Consider the following 17,316-nt stretch of genomic DNA (forward strand, 5'->3'; position numbering starts at 1 on the left):
TTGGGAAATGATGAAGTAATCTTCTCAAATTGCGTGTACCTGATGCTTTGTGGAATGAGAATACACTAGAAACAACAATAACAATGGCGGACTCCTGCTTTTTAAAGGTTTTTTTTTTTATCACTGCTTGGTCTAATGACAACTTTACACTTAAACTCAGAGCCAGTTGAACCAGCAGTAGTGGGACACTTTCCAGAGTGGGATTGTTGTTGATGAGAAGTGGACAGAAAACTTTAGCATGTCCAGAACATCACTGGTATAGTTAAGTGAGTTTCTTTGTCCTGAAATGTAATGAGAATCAGTGATGATGAGAGGCTTCAGTAGGTGACAGCTAACCCCCCCGCCCTGGGTCACACTGCCCTCCTATGCAGCGCTGCTCAAACACGGCTCGACTGCTGCTCAGCTGCAGAACATCTAGAGAAAAGGAGTCTTGCCTGTTTTTTTGCGTGATGCACATTTTCAACAAAAGCATAGACAGTGAAAATGGTGTTTTGATAATCATGCTGACATCGTACCTTCTTTCACTACAGTTTCAATGATTGTATCTGTCACAGACACGAGTATGAATATATAAATTAAAGTATTCGTTGTTTTAACTCAACACTTCCTTTTCCGTTTCAAAATAAAAGTCCTCGGACAACATTTCTGTGGACAGAATCCCTTCATTTAACACAAGGGTTTTTACGGTGAAATATTCGCAGAACCATGTTGGTGACGATGCAGCAGCTGCACAGCTCAATAAATATATGCAGACCAGCTTTTAGATGTAGAAATACAACAGTTACAGCAGCATGCAGCTCTGCAGCATCACCTCACTGTCTGTGTGAACACTGTACATATGAGCATTTGGAGTCGTTTTAACGTTCTAGTGCATCGGAGATATTTTGTGGGGGTTTTTGTTTGTTTTTTTTTAACAGAGGGGAAAAATATCCGTATACAAAAGTATCTGGATATGTATAGACAGAATCTAAACCAATTTGTTAAAGTTGGAAAGATATTCATGAAGTCGAACTTCCAGGACCAATAACCCATAAGCAAGGAGTTGATAAAACACAAACGATGCTTCTTTCCAACCAAGACAATGAGCTACATTTCATCAAAATGATCTGCCCTCCAAGCTGCACAGAAAACGTTACTATATGTGATCAGCCTGCTGTGAGCCGTGAGCGCAGGAACTTTCTACTAAGTGCAACACCAAAAAGAGAAATATTCATCAAATCAGTCTTACACATTGCTGTGTCACCATATATTAACTTCATTTGCAGAAAATAGTTTTCTATGTGCCTACTGATCTAAAATTCAATGATAGCGTTTTGTCAACTCTCAAATTATTCTGTGGCCCTTACACCATTTAAATAAATCGTTTGCTACCAGGATGTCAAGTGTTTCTTTCCATACCATACAGGTGTTAAAAAATGGTGTTCAGGGATGCAAGAAGCAGGGGGCTGGAGGAGAACAATAATAAGTGATGAAGGAACAATGTACTAAAAATGACTTCACGTCTGTTTAAGGTGGAGCTTTTAGTTCTGATACAATACTGGATAGCTTACTAAAAAAACCATCATATTTAAGCAATATCACACTCGAGCTCGTGATGTTGTACTGTGATATCGTCATGGCTGTGATTCGGTCCTGGCACGAGGCCGTAGGCCGAGTTCCAAAGACAATCACAACCGTAGCCCCAATACTGAAGAAACTTTGGTACATTTAAACCTATTAAAAATTATTAAGTTCATCACTGTTTTTTTCAAAAACTGTAAAACTTCTTAAACCTATCTCCTCCCACAATTTTTGCTCAATTGACACCAAACTTGCTACAGAGCATCTTCAGACTATCCTACAAAAACTGTTTCTCAGATTTTTGATTTATCAAAAATTGAGTCTACAGTGCATCAAAATGTTTGACTGTAAACGGTACTGTAAACATATACATGCAAATTCTTGCTGAATAAATCTTCAATGTTCATGAAAAAAATGACAAAATTCTAGAGTCATGGATGATGATGTGTCGCAAATTTCAGAATTTTATCTCAAAAACTGAATTTTTGACAGCATTTTGAATTTTGCTCTAATGTGAACAATTGGAGTCAATGTAAAAATGGCAATTTTAAACATCAGTTTTTCACTTATGGAGCAAATCAATCATTGTTACAAACAAATTACCAACATCTCCATGCTGTCTAGATGCAATATGTGTACTGTATTTTCAGATTTTTGCCTTAATAACTGAATTTTTTACAGTGGTTTCAAATCTGCCTTTCCATGCATGGATAGCTGCTTTCCTACACAACAGTAAATGGCTTACTCAATTTGTGAAGCCCCTGTTGAGTTGCTACTTGCCAATTAGCTCAGAGTGGTAGATGATCATCTTAGGTTCCAGAGGTTGCAGGTTTGAGCCTCACCTGGTGCAGAATCCACATTGTAATGTAATCATCTTCTTGTGCTCCAGCTTATTGCTTAAAATTGCCTGAGCGTGACTGATCACTGTGCAGCATCTTCAAGTCTTTTTTTCTGCTAGAAAATCTGCCTTCTCATGCTTGAAAATAAACCAAACTTTGCACAAAGGTCCAGTGTCAACACTTCAGTGTGAAACCATCTGAGGCTTCTCACTTTGCACATAACTCAACTAGTTAAACATCAGTTTTTCACTTATGAAGCAAATCAATCATTGTTAAAATAAATTACCAACATCTCCATGCTGTTTAGATGCAATATGTGTATTTTCAGATTTTTGTTTCGATAAGTGAATTTTTTACAGTGGTTTGAAATCTGCTTTTCCATGCATGGACGGCTGCTAAACCTGCACGTCTGGCTTAGTCAATTTGTGAAGCTACACATGAATTATCACTAATTAGCTCAGTGAGATAGAAATTGATTCTTAGTCTCAACGGTTATGAGTTCAAGCCTCAGCTGATGCAAAAGGCAGATTGTGTTGCTAAATTCCTAAATGTCTTCCAATTCTTCTACTTGTTGCTCAGAATTGCCTAAAAATGCCCGGACCTGACCCATCGCTGCACAGCAGCTATAATTTCATCTTATTTCAGCTGAGTTGCTCACAGCTCATTTGCTCAGCTCCTCCTTGCCCTGCTCTTTTTCTGTAGTCTTTTCATACACAGAGATTGCTCTATTGAGCTGCTACACAGTCCCTTCTTTAGGCCCCCTTTGCATTTTTACACAGAACTAAGTGACGGTGGCATCACTCCACTCCAGTGTGTGAGTGTGCACTGCACTGCGGCTTTGTGGAGTTAAAAGAGGTGACTGGCGCAATGTAACACAACAGTGTCTGCCTCTAGTGTGACATATGACGTGTGTTGGCAGCACTTTACAAATAATAACAATGACATAACATTTATTTACCATCCCTGTGATATGGTGGCTGATCTTGTCCTCTGCTTGAAGGATAAGGGGCCTCTGGACTTCGTTGTTACCACAAATTGTGGACTTTTTAGGCTGCTGTTACTCTTCTTTGAGTTAGCTGCTAACTGCTAACAGCTACTTTTAAAATCTGACACTTCTCTGATCTGTGATAATAAACAGAAAGTGTCTCTGAGTGACGGCAGCATGTCCACACTCTGCTGTGGAGGTTTTCATTTCACAGAACACTGAGGTTTCTCCGACATAAATAAAGAAGAGAATGAGTGAATATTATAGAAATTTCATGTTTCAGTTTTTTTATAGATTATTATTGTCCAACGTATCAGATAATCACATAAAGGATGGACAACTTGTGCGTTAGAATACAAAAATAATACTAGACAGAAAATTAATAAATCGTGGATGCACCGATCAGACAAGTCAGCTTATTATATTCAATTTCCAACAGTCTGAGCTGTTTGTTATTGGAGCCATACGTCAGTGATCAGAGACTGAAAGTCTATTAAGTAGTTGAACTGGAGATGTTCACATTTCCATGACTTGACTGAACAGACTTGGAGCCATACGTAAGTGATCTGAGACTGAAAGTCTGTTAAGTAGTTGAACTGGAGATGTTCACATTTCCATGACTTGACTGAGATCTTTTTTATTTATTTTTCTTTAACATTTGTTGGTTTCATGCTTTTTACATGTGAGAATTTGCTGCTTTTCCTTGTTATACATAATAATACGAACAGTTTGGGATTTATGGACTGCTGGTTGGCTAAAACAAAACATACAAAGACATCACCCTGGGCTCTGGAAAATTAAACATTTTACTGTCAAAACGATTAGTAGATAATTAAAATTATTTTTAGTTGCAGCCCTATAAATATGTTCTAACTTTATTTATTTCTGAATAATAAAGCTCAAACAATAATCTGCTGACAAAACTATAATGTAACTTTAAATTATAAAACTGAAACAGTACAGACACTGAAGATAAAGCTGATTAACCGTATGAAAATGAAAAAACTTTCTATCAGCACTCTTCCTGATGTTTTGACCTCTTAGTGTCTCTAAAAAAGCCTCAAATGTAATAATCTGAGAAGTAAGATAACTCTTTGGTCAAACAACAACACTAAATCTGATAATCTATTCATTATTTAAGTCATTTTTCAAATAAAACTGCCAAAACATCACTGATTGTATGGCAGCCCATTTCTGCCAATATGATAATAAAGAAAAACTTTCTCAAGATAGTGACTTAGTATGACAAAATAATGACTTAATATAAAAAAAATATAGTTAGTAGGGGTGAGGGAAAAATATGATACAGCATCATATAATGATATTTTGAGTGTCAATATTTCATTGATACACGGACACCCAGTATTGATTTCTTTTAATTTAGTCTCTATACATTATTAATATTGCGAACACAAATTAAATGTTTTTTTCTTCTTCAGTCCACTAGATACATTTTGCTGCAACACAAATGACTGAGGTGAGATGAACTTAATATACATTTTGTATCAAATTACATAAAACAGAAGTTGACAAAGTTTTCATTTGGGGACATAATTTGCAGGTGGATAACCATAATAAATTGCAATATATGTTATTGCAATACTTTGCATATCACAAATGGTTTAAAATTGCCTAAATATTGTATTGTGACTTCATTATTGTGGTAATATTGTATCCTGGATCCTCTGGTGATTCCCATCTGTACTGAATAGTAGTAATTAGGGCTGGGCAATGTGAAGAGCTGAATATCCAAATACCTCCATATCAATATTGTGACGATATTGTGGGGTGGACTACAAGTGTTTTCACAAGATAATTACACAATTTGATTATTGATAAATCACCAGTAATGTAGATAAAATGACTATGTAGGGAAACAGCTAGAACAGTCTGGTGTGTTCAGAAAATTACTTTACTTTACTACAATGCAGTCTTTACAACCATGAAAAGACAACACTTGGAATATTACATTATCCAAAATCTAATATCTAGTCCCCTAACACCATATTGATATAATATTGATATATTGCCCAGCCCTATATCAAGTCATTGTTTTTAGAAAGTTACAGCTACATTTTTTTTTCATTACTTTGGCAGAAATGAGCTGTGATCAATCTGTGATTGATCAAAGATCACTTAATCATACGCATTCAAAATCGGTGATCAGGAACAGATCGGTGCATCCATGAAAAAAAAAAAAAAAAGAGTCTAAACTCCAACAAACTTCAGGTACTTCACAGCTAGCCTACAGGGAGCCTACATCTTCCACAATGCTTTTCACCCCTCCACCTCCACCCATCAGAAGAAACAGTGTTTGGGTTGCAGAGGAAGCAGAATGTTTGTTTGGGGTGATGATGATGTCTTGGCAGTGATGCGCTCCAGGCTGTGATGTCACTTCCTGTTGTTTGCTGGGACAGTGCTCCTTCCACCTCCACCTTTTCATCTCAAGCAGAAGGTTTATTCTCCACCACAATCCTCTGGGTCTCAAACATCTTCCCTATGGAGACCTACAGAGACATACAGAGACAAAGAAAGATTCACTCGACTAACCAAAGATGTGTGGATGGAAAAGTTATGCCTTTTTCACCATTTTTCCCTAAAAATAAAACAAATTCAAACAAAGTCTATAATGACTTAAACAATTTCCTGGGAAACAAAATGAAAAGCTGTAATAAAACAGCCGAGCTAACGAATGCCATTAAACGTTGTACTTTGATGATCTGACCTGCTCAACAAAGGGGGTAAAATTATGAGAGAAAAACTTGCAAATGTATGAAAAAAAAAGCTTGAATATTCCTCTGAGATTATGAAGTCACAGATAAAAACCCTCAGAAATTCTCTGAAATTAAAGTCACAATTTTATGGAAAAAAAAAGACTTCAGGGCTTTCTGTCACAAAGTCAGGTGATGCAGTTTAAAGACTGTCAAAGTCCATGTAGGAAGTGGTGGATAAAAAGTTCAAGCAGGACTTTCACCCTGTCAACTAGGGTTTGTGTCCTGCGTAAGTCAACATCGGTTTACTATTTTAAAACTTAGTTGACTTGTTATTTTCAGTTTTAGGATGTATAAAACTGCTGATGGCAAATTGTGTACATAAACATTAGCCAAAAAGCTGAGCAGACTTGTTCATGTTATTGTCATATTAATACAATGCTAATCTCAACAACCTTTGTTACTTTAATTATGAAAAATATTTGAATTTTTTTTGTACATTTCTTACTTTAACTATGAAAAATATTCAGGTTTTTTTTTCATAGATTTGTTACTTTAATATTAACATCACTGCTCGTTGGTCTGTACAGTTTAGCCGTGCCATAATAGCTTATCATAGGGCTTAGGAAGTTATTCACTGAGTGCTGATCCTTTCTCTAAAGCACAAATTTCTTGTGTTTATTTGAATTGAGAACTAGCCCAGCTAGTGACTGCTGTGAATAGGGCAGCTGACAACAAGGGAAAGACCATGTTACCGCTTGGAATGACAGCTGACAGGAGGGAAAAGACCCCAAAGATGCTGACATGGGCTAGCAAAACCATGGCAGCAGTGGTGAGGCCTAGCAGCCTTGCTACAACCAAATTAGCTACAGCCAACATAGGGAAAGTACCCCAAGAGTCAGCGAGAGCTGGGGTGGAAGATGACTCACAGGTGGATTACACGGTAACAGACATTGGAACGGACACGACTATGCATTGGATCTGTGACTCAGTGAAGGATGGGGGCACGGACCTATCCACCAGGGCTAGAATTAGCAGCACTCAGGGCAAGGCGAGCACATCTGTAGTGGACAAGTAGCACAAGATGCTTCAGGTTTGTCCTTGTGGCTGGCAGAAAATAACATCAATAAAAGGCCTCAGAACTCATCAGGGGAAGAAGAAGTGTGTGGCAAAGAAAGGGCAGAGTAGCCGCATTGATCAGTACTTCCTAAGAAGTCAGTCGAGTCAGTCCAGATGAGGTCCAGCGACGGGTAGAAAACAACAGTTCGTAGGATATCAGTAACACTGCCACTGAGGAGGAGGAGGAGGAGGAGGAGGAGGAGGAGGAGGAGGAGGAGGTAGTAAGAGGGGATGCAGGTGAAACTGAGGTTAGCAGGCCAGTCAGAGAGAGAACCATGGAGCAAAAGGTTAGAGTTAGATGGCCTAGGGCAAATTACAGTAAAGAATGGGTGATAGTTAATAGAGATTTGTCAATAATCTTAAACAGGCTTAGAGGAAATGCAGTAGAAAAATTAGAAAAGGGGGATATAATTTACTCATATGGTGCAGAGAGGTCTGGGGTGCAAGAGAGAAAGAGGAATGAGAGGGTACAGTCAGGTAAGTCTAGGTGGCAAAGAGAAATAAAGAAGTTAGTTAAGGAAAGGAGACAGTTAAGAAAGCAGTGGAAAAAGGCTACAGAAGAAGAAAGGGAGGGAATTAATGTGTTGCACAAGGAGTTGAGAAGCAGGCTAGCAGCTCTTATAAGGGCAGAGCACCTCAGAAAAAAGAGGAGGAAGAAGGAATATGCAAGAACAGCTTTTTTCAGGGACCCTTTTCAGTTTGTTAAAGGATTGTTTAGCCAGGAAAAGGGGGAAAAGAGAAGCTTAAAGCAGAAAGGCTATAGGTTGAAGAATATTTGAGAAATACATATTCAGATTTAGAGAAGAATAGGATAGTAGGTTTTCCACTGGATATCCCTCCATTAGAAGGGATAGAGCATGAGATGGATGTCAGGCCACCTAGGTGGAAGGAAGTTCAGGAGGTGGTCAGGCGTGCAAAGGCTTCTTCAGCCCCAGGGCCTAATGGAGTCTCCTACCGGATTTATAAAAGTGCACCTGATATCCTTAAATTATTGTGGAAACAACTAAGAATAGTTTGGGAGAAACAAATTATCCCAAGAGCATGGCGTAGGGCAGGGGGTGTCCTCATTCCTAAGGAGAAGGAGTCCATGGACCTTGGCCAATTCTGGATGATTTCTCTCTTGAATGTGGAGGGGAAGATTTTCTTTAGTGAAGTAGCGCAGAGATTAGCTAGCTACTTGGTAAGGAATAGCTTAATAGATACTATGGTGCAGAAGGCAGGAATACCATGTTTTGCAGGGTGTTTAGAGCATACTAGCATGATCCAGCACCAGATTCAAGCAGCGAAGATTTAAAAAAGGGACCTGCATGCAATATTTTTAGATCTTGCAAATGTGTTTGGTTCAGTACCACATAGCCTTATTTGGAGTGCATTTGACTACTTCAAAGTGCCACATGTAGTTGTTAACTTAGTGAAAGCATATTTTCAGGATATTAGGCTGTGTCTAAGTACGGCGGGTTTCACAACAGGTTGGCAGAGGCTAGAAACAGGTATTATATGTCATAGATGATGAGGAAATCCCAACAATTAGGGAAAAGTCAGTAAAGAGCTTAGGTAGGTGGTACAATATGGAGTTGAATGATGAGGAACAGGTGGTGAAATTTAGAAAAGATGTGGCTGAAGGATTGGATAGAATAGATGAATCAGAACTTACAGGAAAGTTGTGGTGTTTGCAGTTTGGGCTATATCCTAGGTTAAGCTATTGGTTGTGTTTGTACTGTTGTTGTTGGTTGTTTGTGTCAGAGTTGTTGTGTGTTCATACATCATGGAGCCGACTGTTTACATTTCACTATGTGACAAATAAAGCCTGAACTGAACTGAACTGGTTAATGTGGCCACTGTCAATTTATGAAATTCCAGTATCTGTTGTGGAGTGAACTGAAAGGTCGGTTAGCTCCTATATTAGGAAGTGGCTGGGCGCTCCTAGGTGCCTAAGTAGTGTTGCATTGTATGGAAAAGGGATACTTCAGCTGCAAGTGTCTAGTTTAACAGAGGAATTTAAATGTACCAAGGTCAAGACAGAGCTGTTGTTATCTGGAAGTAAGGACGTGGTAGTTAGGAGTGTGGCCCCAAAGCCAACCAAGGGGAGGAAGTGGAAGCCAAGAGTGGCAGTTCAGGAGGCAGAGGCAGCTCTTAGGCATGCAGAGATTGTAGGTAATGTTCAGTTTGTCCGTGGAGGCCTTGGGCTTGGCTCAGGCAAACCGGTATGGAATAAAGCAGGTCCCAAAGATAAAAGAAAGCTTGTTGTGGAACAGATACGTAGACAGGAGAAGATATTAAGGGGTGCAAAGGTTGTGGCCCAGGCTAAGCAGGGACAGTGGCTGAATTGGGAAAGTGTAGATAAGAGGAAGCTTAGTTGGAGGGACCTGTGGAGTATGGAGGAGAATCGTATTAGATTCCTGGTAGGAGCTACATACGATGTGTTACCAACCCCCCAGAACCTAAAACTGTGGGTAAATGGGGACCCATCATGCCCATTGTGTTCAGGTACTGCAACCTTAAAGCGTATTTTTTCAGGCTGTAAAGTTAGCTTGTCACAAGGCCGATATACATGGCGACATAACCAGGTGTTGAAAAGTTTAGCTGCAGGCATCGAAGGAAAACAAAGACAGGCAAATTCAGATTTTTAAGAATAGGAGTTAAGCAATTTGTTTGTCCGTGAGGGGGAGAAATACAGAAGTGATAAGTTAGTAAGGAGGCAAGGGTGTGGCTGCCTAGAAGGTGCTTGTGATTGGGAAATGCAAGTAAATTTTGGGGGAAAGCTTGTTGTTCCCCAGGAAATAGTTTGTACAAATCAGAGGCCTGAAATAGTGTTGTGGTCAGTGAGTCAACGGATAGTTTATTTCATTGAGCTGACAGTTGCATGGGAAGACTCAGTGGAAGAAGCCTATGAAAGAAAGAAGCTTAGGAGCAGAAGCTGAGCAGCGAGGATGGAAAACTAGGATTTGTCCAGTGGAAGTGGGGCGTAGGGGATTCATAGCAAGATCAGCTTTCTTGCTGTTGGGGGAACTCGGAGTGCAGGGACAGAGCTTGAGGAAGACAGTGAAGGAAATGTCAGATGAAGCAGCTAGAGCTAGTCAGTGGATTTGGATGAGGACGAATAATGTAAGTTGGGGGCCAGCAGGGGGATCTACTAGATAGGGTACATAACTCCTTGAGATCAGGTGGAGAGATCCACCAATCAGTCCTCTCAGGAGAAAATCCAGGAAGAGGAAGGTTATTTAAGTGTGGGAGTGGCCTATTTGGATCCCTTTTGTTTGAGACCATGCTGCAAGGTGTGTGTGTTTGCTGATTCTGTGAAGTTAATCTTTTCTATCTCCCTTAACTTTAGCTTATATTGGAATTATGATATGTAATGTGAGTATGGTGAACATCCTAGGAAAGGTAGTATAGGCAAGGTCACTACCTGGAGCTTGCATAAACGGAGCCTGGGTTTGTCGAAGGTGGCAGTGCTGTTCGGGCTGAGAAAGCCTATGAGTTTATCTTCTCTATCTCCTTTAACTTTAGCTTATATTGGAGTTATGATATGTAGCATGTAGGGATGCACTGAATATTCGGTAACCGAATATATTCGGCCGAATTTTGCAAAAAAAAAACACATTCGGTATTCGGTGGAATAAGTTAAAAGCAAGGCCGAATAATAGTGGCGTGTTTTGATAACGCAATCAAACATCGTGCCTTGACGGGCGGAGTAAAATGTCGGCAGTGTGGCGATCCGTCCATCACCGCACTCGCATTTGCGACTAAAAATAGTTTTGAGCGAGCAAAATAGGCTTAAATCATTCAGCACGCTGTGCGAGCAGCCTACAGATTTCAACCAGCAGCAGAAACGAAAGGTGAATCCCATCGGTTGTGGGTTGAACGGGGGTCACAGACACAGACAGTAATGCATTCCTGTCAATTATGGCGGCCATCGGCTTACCGACGACGGAGAAGTTGGTAGGGATGTCCTGATCCAGCTTTTTCACTTCCGATCCGATACCGATATTACAGCCTTGAGTTTTGGCCGATACCGATCCGATCCAAGCGCGTATTATACATATTCACTTATTTTGTTGTCAGTCATGTTAGAAAAGGTTTGATCAAGCAAAGAACAACTACTTAATCAGGTTAGTTAGAATGGTCCACAACAGCTGGTATGAGAAACTGACCTGTTTATTGTTAACAGGGTTAAATAAACAAACTTTAAACTTGAACATTAACATTAAATAAAAAATATAGCTGGTTTGCTTTGGCCCCTTAATAAATAGAAAATGAATCAAGACAAGAAATCTTTAAAATGTCTAACAATGAAATTAAAATAGCAGCAAGACTCCACACACTTGTGCTTTGGCCCCCTAATAAATAAAAAATAGATTAACACCACAAGACATTGTTGACATTTAACAAACAATGCAGCCTTTCCTTGTCAGTTATTTTAGTAGTGTTTTTGTAGCCCATCCATGGCTCAAAGTTCACTAATTGTGCCCAAAACAATGCCATCAGTGCTCTTTACTTAAACAGTAAGAGTGTAAACCAAATAAAAATATCACTCTCAAAAAACCAGAGCAGAAAACAAATAGTCAGTTAACTAAATTGACCGCTACTTTTCCTACCCTCTGTGTATCTGCTGTCTGCATGCTGGCCTGGTGGATTGATAGTAAGAGCTGGAGTGGATCACTGGAATGGACTGCTTGAATCGCGGAGCACTGGACTCCATGAAAAACTGGATCGGAGTTCAAGGATCGGCATTTTTCCATGCAGTCCGATCCGATGCTGATGCCCGTTTTTTGCTAATATCGGCGGCCAATACCAATCCGAATATCGGATCGGGACATCCCTAGAAGTCAGCTCCAATAATATCCTCTTCTTGGCGTGTGGACTGCCCAGAAGTACCTGAATAGCCGAGCCAGCCGAACACAGACCGTACGTGATGTGTCAGAGGAGAAACGAGCCGTTCACGGCCCACAAACCTCACCACACTTTAGGGACTGTTCTTTACTTATGAAGTGACTTGTCAGGGGAGGAGGGTGGCTGGTTGATTCTTATTTTATTTATTTATTTTATTTTGATCCCCCCTATGTTCATCACTCATTGATGCTGTTTTTGAAGTATGAATAAGTAATTTATTCCATTGAAATATCAGTGATGTATTATAGAAAAGTGATTTATCTTTTTATAAATGACAAAAGGCACATCTGTCTCATTTTCGTTGTGGTATCATGATACTACTCAGAACCATGATATTTTCATTGGTATCGTTCAGTGGGATCCAATTTTGGTACCGTGACAACACTAATCTGGAGGGGGTTCATTTGCAAAAACTAATGAAAAACTAAACAACGATATTCGGTATTCGGTACTCGGTATTCGGCCAAGCGCTTAATATTATTTGGCTTCGGCCACAAATTTTCATTTCGGTGCATCCCTAGTAGCATGTGAAATAGAGTATGGTGAATGTGCTAGGAAAGGTAGTATCGGCATGGTCGGCACCTGGAGCTCACATAAATGGAGCCTGGGTTTGTTGAAGGTGGCAGTGCTGTTTGGGCTGAGAAAGCCATGTGTAATGTAAGGTAAAGGAGGTTGTTGGGTCGGTGCGGGGAGCAGTGAGAGCTGGCATTAGGGGAGTGTCTCTGGGACGCCAGTGATCACTGTCTCCTGGAGGTGTCGTGGGACCAACTAGATGAAACACTGGTGAAAGGAGGTTCCCACCTGATGACCCCAAAGACGTGTTAGTTATCACCGCTCATTGGTCTGTATAGTTAAGCCTTGCCATAATAGCTTATCATAGGGCTTAGGAGGTTTTTCATTGAGTGCTGATCCTTTCTCTAGAGCACAAATTTCTTGTGTTTATTTGAATTCGAAAATATCCCAGTTTTTTTCTTTTTTCTTGTAAATGTGTTACTTCAATCTAAAAAAAAAAAAATGAGTTTTTGTTGTAAATGTGTTACTTCAATTGTGGAAAATATTTAAGTTTTTTTTCTTGTAAATTTGTGTTTTTTCGTGTATATTTACCAAAGTAATCTCAGTCAAGTCAATATCCAAGATTTTTTTCTGGTAAAATTAAAGTTCGGCTAAAGCAGAAATAAATATGTGTAATGAGTTTATTACCCCACAGAAAAATGTGTCATTAACCACCCAGCCAAATTTGAACAATTAAGAAAACAAACAAACAAAAAAAACCTGCCAAGTATATAAAAATCAGGTTTCAAAAACATGCAACAAAAAATCATTTTGACTTGGTTGTTTTTATTATTATTATTACTTTGCATTACTAAAGACGTCCCTGATATGCTGTCATATATACTTCTATAACAGGGGAAATCAGGAACACTTAACTCTTAACAGATGCTCTACCTTATACTTCCTGTCTGCTTCTCTGCTGTGTTCTGTCAGATTAATGTCATGTTAATCCTGAGGGTGGCGCGAGAGGAGAGATGTGTGTGTTTAGTGTCCAGAGAGCCTTGTCACTGTGTTATGTCAATATTTGCCATCTGAACTCTCTGTTGTCAAATAGAAAAAACAATTATGGTCGAGTGTGATGTTGCTGAACTCTGTGTGTGTGTGTGTGTGCCACAGTTCACAATTGATTTCCTCATTTTTTTTTTAATGTACAAAGACACGATGGGCTCAACTACAGAGCATGACCAAATATGACCCCCCCCCCCCCCCCCCCCCCACACACACACACACACACACACACAAATGTCCTGAACATGAAGTTGTCTGTACATCAGTGTTTCTCTCTGAACACACAGTTCACCTGTGGTCTCAGAACACAGGACACAAACGTCATCTGCTTAAACGTAAGAACTATTTCATAACTTAGAAAGTTACTAAAACCTCCAGCAAAGTGAATGTGTACAGCTGCTCTGGTGGCCCCTCAAGGTGGTGACCCTCCTGACACGCTGGAAAACTGAACTGGAGACACAACTCCAAAAACGCAAAATGGGGGCAAATGCGTCCCGTATAAGTTTGCACATTAAAAGTGCTTTTTTTTGCCACTGACCGGTTCAGATCACCAGTGCTATCTCTGTAAATAGCATACTAAGCGTTTCCCTTACCTCTGGGCTGTGTGACGTCATCTCACGAGAGCTTTGCTTGTTGCCGGAAGGAAACAGAGGAGCCATGCTGAGCACCGCTCAGAGTGGCGCTGGTTGTCCTGGAGTACAGTTGAGAGTTTTACTGCATCGACTGAAAACAATGGTTTGTATTTGTGCTTATCCGAATTGCAAAAACAGGATGTCGCGCAACACCCCGTACAGCTTTCATGGGCTGCCTTTGTCGGACGGCGAGATGTTGAAGTTGTGGCTAGTTGTGCTACAAATGGATGCTAACACTCCTCTCCAGACACTGCACCTTGCAGACCATCGGGTCTGCAGTGCTCACTTCTCCCAAGATGACTACTGACAGCCGAAGCCAGAAGAAAAGACATCCAATCCCAAAACACCTCTTCCTCAAGAAAACAGCTGTCCCACGAGTAGAGAGAGCTACAGACACAGTGGAGCAAAGCTCTCGCGAGGTGACGTCACACAGCCCAGAGGTAAGGGAAACGCTTAGTATGCTATCTACAGGGATAGCACTGGCGATCTGAACCGGTCAGTGGCAAAAAAAGCACTTTTAATGCGCAAACTTATACGGGACGCATTTGCCCCCGTTACCGTTTTCATGGCTCCCGGTTGCATCTGCCTCCCTCAATACTGAACCAATTTTAGAATGAGTTGTACCTATGAATCATATGCACACATACACATGGGGAAATAGGGCCCAGGTTGAAAAATACCGAAGTTATCCTTTAAGTCTCAGAAATTCTGAGTTTTATTTCTCTCACATGTATGACTCTATAATCTCAGAGAAAAGTCAAGTTTTTTTCACAGCCATGCCACAAACATATGATCTTATAGAATATGATGCATTGCTGTAGATTAAACTACCCAACAGCAAGAGACACTGGGGCCATCCTTAACATAACATAACCCCTCTATATAAAAACTACATTACTACAATTGTTAAAGTTCATGGCATCAGTGTCATTTCTTTTGCCCATTGTGTCAGCCGTGAGTTTGCTATGTCACACGAGCTCTTAGATCTTTCAGTCTGATATACAGGTGCATCTAAAAAAAAAAGTTTATTTATTTCAGTAATTTGATTCAACAAGTGAAACTCATATACTATATAGATTCATTACACACAGACTGATATATTTCAAGTGTTTATTTCTTTTAATTTTGATGATTATAACTGACAACTAATGAAAACCCAAAAATCAGTATCTCAGAAAATTAGAATATTACTTAAGACCAATTTAAAAAAATAAAAATTTAACACAGAAATGTTGGACTACTGAAAAGTATGAACATGTACAGCACTCAAAACTTGATCGGGGCTCCTTTTGCCTGAATTACTGCAGCAATGCACAATGGCATGGAGGCGATCAGTCTGTGGCACTGCTGAGGTGTTATGGAAGCCCAGGTTGCTGTGACAGCGGCCCGCAGCTCTTCTGCATTGTTGGGTCTGGTGTCTCGCATCTTCCTCTTCACAATACTCAATAGATTCTCTATGGGGTTTAGGTCAGGCAAGTTTGCTGGCCAATCAAGCACAGGGATACCATGGTCCTTAAACCAGGTATTTGTACCTTTCGTAGTGTGGACAGGTGCCAAGTTCTGCTCCACATCTCCATAAAGCTGGTCAGCAGAGGAATGCATGAGGACAAGCCTTCGGAGGCTGTGTTAGCTGCGTCCTTCAAAGGATGCAAACCCTGAATTGGGACATAGCTAAGGAACGTGACATTTGTAGCCCATTTCCTGGACATGTCTGTGCGTGGTGGCTCTTGAAGCCCTGACTCCAGCTGCAGTCCACTCCTTGTGAATCTCCCCCAAATTCTTGAATGGGCTTCATTTCAATATCCTCTGCGGTTATCCCTGTTGCTTGTGTACCTTTTTCTACCACATTTTTCCTTCCATTCAACTTTCCATTAATGTGCTTGGATACAGCACTGTGTGAACAGCCAGCTTCTTTGGCAATGACCTTTTGTGTCTCAGCCTCCTTGGGCAGGGTGTCAATGATCGTCTTCGGGACTACTGTCAAGTCAGCAGTCTTCCCTATGATTGTGTAGCCTACTGAACCAGACTGAGAGACCAGTTAAAGGCTCAGGAATCCTTTGCAGGTGTTTTGCGTTAATTAGCTGATTAGAGTGTGACACCATGAGTCTTCAGTATTGAACTTTTTCACAATATTATAATTTTCTGAAATACTGAATTTTGGGTGCTTTTACTCAGTTATAATCATCAAAATTAAAAGAAATAAACACTTTAAATATATCTGTCTGTGTGTAATGAATTTATGTAATATATGAGTTTCACTTTTTAAATCTAAAAACTGAAATAAATCAACTTTTTGATGATATTCTAATTTATTGAGATGCACCTATATATATGAATAAACATCTCTGTTAAATGCCACAGCTGGTGAGTGCTTTGTGCTAAGGTTATCTGCTGAACGATAAACTATAGAGGCACAGTGGCTCTCACATTCTTCAGTTTGGAGGCTGTGTGTGTTTTGCAACCACAGACTGTGTGTGCTACTGGGTTAGCTGCTAACAAGAGTCTGTTGCTACACAGTGGCTCGTTCTTCAGCTCGCGAAGTGTATGTTACTGTGTGCTCCCAACGAGCATCCATTGTTTTGCAGCAACTCGTTCTTCATTTCAGCTCCTTTAAGCCCCATTTCCACCAAACACTTTCGATATGGTACCTTTGGAACCAAAAGTAACCCTTCAGACATTGTACCTAGACCCTAGTGTTTCCACAGCAAACAGTACCCTTAAATGTGGGTGAAGTTGTTGTCACTCACTCATCCAGCACTCACTGTATATCCTCATTAACGTCGGCACCGATGTAACATTTGCAGAACAAAACAGAACAGGCTGCAGTGAGAGTCTCTCTCCATGGGATATTTAAAAATAGCGGGTTTGTGCATTTAGTTCTTCTCAGGCAAGCTCGGGGGTTTAGTACTGCAGAGCAGAGTGACCATCCACTATTGACCAATCAGCAGATTGCAGGGTTCACAGCTCCACCTTTAAGATCTGTGTGCCAGGGTACCCCCAACAGAGGGGTGACCGAAAAT

General features: G+C 40.3%; 1 protein-coding gene across 1 annotated transcript in view; it reads right to left on the reverse strand.

The window, feature by feature from the left end:
* Window positions 1-3,654: 3,654 nt before the first annotated feature.
* lyrm4b (LYR motif containing 4) overlaps window positions 3,655-17,316 on the reverse strand; it is a 103,105-nt gene continuing 89,443 nt past the window's right edge. The window contains exon 3 of the mRNA XM_033639483.2: window positions 3,655-5,891. Within this exon, the coding sequence (XP_033495374.1) occupies window positions 5,829-5,891 (63 nt within the window). The 3' untranslated portion in view covers window positions 3,655-5,828. The remainder of the gene's footprint in view (window positions 5,892-17,316) is intronic.

Source organism: Epinephelus lanceolatus, chromosome 20 (genome assembly GCF_041903045.1).
Source record: "Epinephelus lanceolatus isolate andai-2023 chromosome 20, ASM4190304v1, whole genome shotgun sequence".
Taxonomy (NCBI): domain Eukaryota; kingdom Metazoa; phylum Chordata; class Actinopteri; order Perciformes; family Serranidae; genus Epinephelus; species Epinephelus lanceolatus.